General features: G+C 35.8%; 1 protein-coding gene across 1 annotated transcript in view; it reads left to right on the top strand.

Annotated features, from left to right (window-relative positions):
- The first annotated feature begins 879 nt into the window (after positions 1-879).
- CCDC102B (coiled-coil domain containing 102B) overlaps positions 880-6,205 on the top strand; it is a 184,368-nt gene continuing 179,042 nt past the window's right edge. Inside the window, exons 1-2 of the mRNA XM_065890451.1 lie at positions 880-1,485; positions 3,045-3,265. Of these exons, the coding sequence (XP_065746523.1) occupies positions 880-1,485; positions 3,045-3,265 (827 nt within the window). The remainder of the gene's footprint in view (positions 1,486-3,044; positions 3,266-6,205) is intronic.

The raw sequence follows: 6,205 nt of genomic DNA, 5'->3' as shown, positions 1-6,205 counted from the left end.
ATAGTAGGAAATTAATTCATGTATCAGTTAGATGTCATTTTGACTCCAAGTAACAGAAAACTCAACAATCATAGCTTAAATAAATATAACTAATCATTCTCACATAGCAAGGAAACCAGAGGTATGGATTCTTTGTTTCATGCTGCAGCTCCATTGTTACATCAAGCTCTTTTCATCCATCTGTTGCACCATTTTTAATGTTACAGGGTGGCTGTTAACACTTACCTTCTTCCAGAATCATGTCTTTGTTCAAGCAGGAAGAAAGCAGAGGAAAAAGGGTTTCTCATTTTGATGTTTTCACATTTTTCTAGATGGGAAACTTTTCTAGCAGACTTCCCCTCACATCTCATCAGCCAGAACCAGGTCATATGCTGCTTTAAAACCAGTGAATGGTGAATTAAATGGGGGTTATCATGGAAGATTTAGACCGCTCAGGATTTAGCCCCTGGGATTGGAATAGGGGCTTATCCTTCCAGAGATCAACAGCTCTGCCTTCCACCTGAACAAATTGTGCTTTAGTTAGCAGGGGAAAAGGGGACCATTGAGCAGTTAATGGACAATATGTGTTACAATAAATATTACGTGAAAAGAATTGGATTTGTTAAAATCATGTCCTGTGCTATCCCCAGTTGCATCTTTATATATTTATTTGTATTCGTTTGGCAAAATTAAATGTGAATGATTTCTGTTTCTTTGAGGATAATTACAAACGCATAAAATCCTCTCTATTTTTACAGTGGGACGAAAAATATACAATGTTGAGAAGATGCATTGTTTTTATCACTTTCTGTTTTAAATGTCGGTCTTGCTCTTATAATTGCAGAGGAAATTCAAATGCAATTATGTTCTCTGTCTTTTTTTAGGCCTGAAAAGATAAATATGAATTTAGATTCCATTCATCGGTTAATTGAAGAAACACAAATCTTCCAGATGCAGCAGTCATCAGTTAAACCACCGTGTGACCTGGGGACACCTGCCTCATCCCGCAGGGACACCTGTAGCTCCTGTTTGCCCCTTCATGCGCTGCAATCTCATGCCGCTCACAACTCCCATGCTCATTCCTGCAACATCAACGACTGGGGCATTTGTGAAGAACTTCGCCTGCGGGAACTGGAGGAGGTCAAGGCCAGAGCTGCTCAGATGGAGAAGACCATGCGATGGTGGTCAGACTGCACGGCCAACTGGAGAGAAAAGTGGAGTAAAGTTCGAGCTGAAAGGAACAGCGCCAGGGAGGAAGGAAGACAACTCAGAATAAAATTAGAGATGACCATGAAGGAATTGAGTGCCTTGAAAAAAAAGCAAAGTTTGTCACATCAAAAAGAGGCCTTGGAAGCTAGAGTCACCCAGGACCGGAAGCTTCCTAGTTTCATAGAAGTGTCCTATGCACAGAGAGACCCCTTTCAAATTGGTTCCAAAACGTGTGAGTCCATCAGAGAGTGCTTGGGAAAGAGAGAATATCCTACCAAGGAGAACATAAATAGGAAGGTCAGAAAAAAATCCAGAGGAATCTAGAGGTTATGTGCATATTTGAATGCTGTATATAGTAATGGGGAGGGAAGAGAAAATAGCAAAACCAGTGGTGACTGTATTTGTTTGTTTAGGCTGCCAGAACTAAGTACCCCAGACTGAGCGGCTTTAGTGACAGAAATTTATTTTCTCACCGTTCTGGAGGCTACAAGTCTGAGATCTAGGTGTCAGCAGGGCTGGTTTCTGCTGAGGCCTTCCTCCTTGGCTTATAGATGGCGGTCTTCTCCCTGTGTCTTCACATCACCTTTTCTCTGTGTGTGTCTGTGTCCAAATTTCCTCTTCTTCTTTTTTTTTAAAATTTATTTTATTGAGATATAGTTGATTTACAATGTTGTGTTAATTTCTACTGTATTGCAAAGTGATTCAGTTATACATATAAATATATTGTTTTTCATATTATTTTCTATTACAGGATATTGAATATAGTTCCCTGTGCTGTACAGTAGGACCTTGTTGTTTATCCATCCTATATAAATATGAGTTTGCATCTCCTCTTCTTATAAGGATACCATCACTAGGCCCACCCTGATGACCCTCATTTTAACTTAATTGCCTTTTTAAAGACCCTGTCTCCAAATATAGTCACATTCTGAGGTACTGGGGGTTGGGGGGTGCAGACTTCAACATATGGGTTTTAGGGAAGACACGATTCAGTCCATATTACTGATATTACTAGTATTTTTAGCAAAAGAAAAACCCCAGCATTTTTTTATGTTAAAAGAAGATATTTAGAGAGATTTCTCTCCATTTACCCTAATAAGTGACTCTTAAATTATCCATGCAGTAGTTTAAAACATTTCCCAAGGTTTGGGACTCTGGCCTCACAATTAATTCCTGTAAAATGGGTACCATAGGGAAATACCTTTAGGGAATACTTCACACTACCCACTTTTGGAATTTCTTGGTATATTTGGAATCTTGAAATTTCTGAGCATTCTGCACGTAACAAAAGTTTGTAAACTTTAATCTAGCCGTGCATACACTTATCTGTTGATGAACCACCCCCCATATATATTTTTAAATCTGACAAATATTATTAACAACTCATGGAACATACTTTGGGAAACTTTAGGAATTCATGTTATCTCTTTGAATAGTTTGTATTATTTACCCTTTATATTATTACCCCTTTCTATTTAGTTCCATCTCTAAAAACATAAAATCAATTAATATCTTGCTTTTCTATAATTCCATCTAAAATGTTAAGCTTTTCATGATGTATGGAGTGTATGTTAGATATAACATATTCCACTGTAAATGGAAAATTTTAAGAGACCGCAGGGAAATTTATTTTATTAGAATATGGTAGAACATTGAAAGGAAAAAAAAGCCTAAAGATATATAAGTTAAAGTTTGTCCATATAACACTATTAGAGAATGATAAATAAATGAAAATATGAATTTGATGCTGAATCGTAACATTTTATTTCCTTTCAAAAATGTTTTCTTCATGATTTTTCTACATTGGATTTTAAAATTCAACAATAATAATTGTTTTGTATTTTTTTTTCTTTCAGGAAGAAGGTTTGATTATTGACCCATTAAAATTAAATGAAGAGGTGAAACTCAATCTCGATTGTCCTGATTTATTCAAGAATGGTGGTTCTGAAAACCGTACAGTGAGACCTGGATTAAGACTGCAGGCAATAAATCTGCCTCTGGAGAATGGAGTTCCTGAAATTTCAGCTTTGCAGGTGAATTTGGATGAGTTCCAAAAAATCTTATGGAAAGAAAGAGAGTAAGTACTAATTATTGTCTTCCTTAACCAAGTCTGTTTTTCAAACTTCTTAAAATTGTTAAGTCTCTTAAACTAGCCATCTGCTAATGTATTTTACCTATGACTAGTCATTAAGTACTAATATTTGAAAAATGAGTTTGAATTTTATATTCATTTTTTGAATTTTGAAAAATAAGTTATAACAGGTTCATTTTTATCATTTTTTTATCATAACCTTGTTCTCATCTTCTCTGGTAGATCACCCTCATTATATTTGAATTATTCATGTTTATGATTAAAATAACCTGTGTATTATCTAACTTTTACAGCATTCATAGATTTCAGTGAGTCAATAAAAATGAATAGATATGTTAATATTCATAAGGGAAAACTCACAGTTTTGTGAGGTACTGATTACAGAAAAAGATGCTTTATTCATTGACCATTTATAGTAGAGAGGAAGGAGAACTAGACTTGATTAAATCACCTGGACATTCACCTTGCTTCTGACATACACTAGCTATACGATATTGGGTTAGTAAAGGGTGTGCTATTGTCAACTTTGTAAAAATATGGATAGTGATACCTGTGTTCCAATGATCTATTGTTTTATAACAAGTTCGCAAATGATGATTATTATTGAGACAACAATCACCACGTATTCTGTTCATGAATCTTGAGCATGGATTTATATGGACAGCTCATCTGTTGCTACATGTGACCTCAGCTGGGATGGCTCCAAGGCCGAGGGTGACTTTAGGTGTGGGGGGCAGTGTAGAATTATCTGAAATCTCACTTACTCCCATATCTGGCAGCTGATCTTTTTTCTCATCTGGGATCTCAGTTGGAACATCTGTATATAGCCTATCTGTGTGGCCACTTGGCTAGCACACGGCATAATGGCTTGGTTGAAAGTGAACATCTGTCAAGCACAGAGAGAAATAAATGGTATTTTAATGACCTGGCTTTAAAAGTCACATAGCATCACTTCTTCCCTCTTCACTGGATTCTTATGAGGATCAAACACAATGTCTGGGAAAGTGGCCACTAATATGAATTACTCAACATGGGTTTTTTTTTTTGTTGTTCCCTCATGATCACCCTAGAAACTAATAAGTGGAATATTTGATGTACTTTAAAATGTGTTCCCCAAATCTGAAAATAATTATTTTTCCATCTCTTTAGTTATAAGACTCTGAATGGGTAGAATAAAGAAGAAAACTGGGAGTGATGTATATTATCACTAAGTATGAATATAATTATATATTATATAATGGTTTTAATTTCCCTGGTTTACATGGATTAAAACAGTGATAAATATGCACACAAACCTTTCACCAGTACTATAAGCTCTTTATCTGCCGATCCTTTTCTGTCAGCCACAAGTCCTCTGAAATTTATTCCTACCACTAATTCCCTTTTTCAGATTCTTTGCCTTACCTCACCACATGCACAGATTGTGATAATACACATATCTGTGTAGAGAATAAATATTTATTATTCTACCATCAATTGTAAATTCCTAACAGAGGCAATCAACCTTAGTAGAAAAGAGAATAAAATTGAACGCCTGCACCCATATTAACAATTAATTTTCTCTGGAACTCCAGGTCTCAGTCAAGTTCTAAGCTCTGGGCTTCATTCCTTGAAGGATTTAACTTTTTAGTGGTTATAGGCTTCTCTCCAATGCTACTTCACCTACATAACATAATAGGAGCAATGTGAAAATGCTGTTTCCTGCATGTAAACTCCCCAAAGTACCAGTTTTAATGATACACATGTGTGTCTTTACACTCTCACTTGTGCACATGTACATGTACATATATATCTGACTTCCTTGGAATAAATGAACAATCCCCGTAGTATTAAGTAAGTCCCCCAGTTCTCAGCAAATTCAGCATATAAACAAAAGACAGGCTGAAGAATAAGGGGGAAACGGGGCCTTTGATTCCATTTTGCTTTCTCACTCTCCTCTTTAAGAAGCAGTCCCACGGGTATGATACGTCCATGAATTAACATTAGCCTGCAATCCACGTGAGGCCATGGCAAAGCTTTTTTTTCTATCACAAGAGAATGTTTCCCAAGGATACAGTATATGCTTTTACTATAAATCTGTCTGATCTTTTAAATCCTTCCTCCTGGAATCTCAGTGAGTGGGTGGCTGGAGTTGAGAAGATGTGAATGTAATTTTTTCTATGTTCCCAGCTAGTGGGAAACTTCTGTTGACTAGAGCACAGGAATCAACCTAGAGAACTCAGGGAATCATTTCCGCCATTGACTGACTAGAACCCCCTCATCTAAAACACTAAAGTTTATCTATTATTTGTATTATTCATACTGTTCAGTTTGATGAATGATTACCCAGTATCTGGAAGCTGCTCATGTACTGAGAATTTGTATATTTCTGATCTCTTAAAAAAACCGACCTTCCCAGGTAGGAAATTTGAGATGAGGGCAGGAAGACTGATCCTCCTACAGAGCTAGGTGTACCTAAGCATTTAGGAAGAGGAACTTTGGCAATATTACGTCTTAAGTAAGAGAGATGATGAGGTAAAATATTTTGATGTGCTGTTTTAGCCTTTAGAATTAGTTCTAAAGTTAAACTGCAGATGGCACCTGCATCCCTTACAAAATGTTAGCTTTCTGTCAATGTGAGCTTTAATTGCCCTTTCAATTTTATTTTCTTAATTTGTTTTCTATATAAGAAGAGCAGTATGCTTCAATTATTTTTCTTTGCTTCATTAAATGTTATGTTTTTTTTCTCAATAAAATGAGATTTTAAATCTTGGTGAGATAGTACAGCCAACTGAAAATGCTCCGATGATTAGCATGAGAAAGAAATCTATATATCTGGTTGTGAATATTCCTCAAGACAATGAAAAAATTGCATGCAAGTCTGGTTAATATTATTTAATGTAATATTGTTAAAGAATAGAAAGTCAGATCTACTTTACTTATTTA

The sequence above is a fragment of the Phocoena phocoena genome, chromosome 13, assembly GCF_963924675.1.
Source record: "Phocoena phocoena chromosome 13, mPhoPho1.1, whole genome shotgun sequence".
Lineage (NCBI taxonomy): Eukaryota > Metazoa > Chordata > Mammalia > Artiodactyla > Phocoenidae > Phocoena > Phocoena phocoena.
Note: the sequence above shows the minus strand (reverse complement) of the source record. Positions and strands in the feature narration are given on the sequence as shown.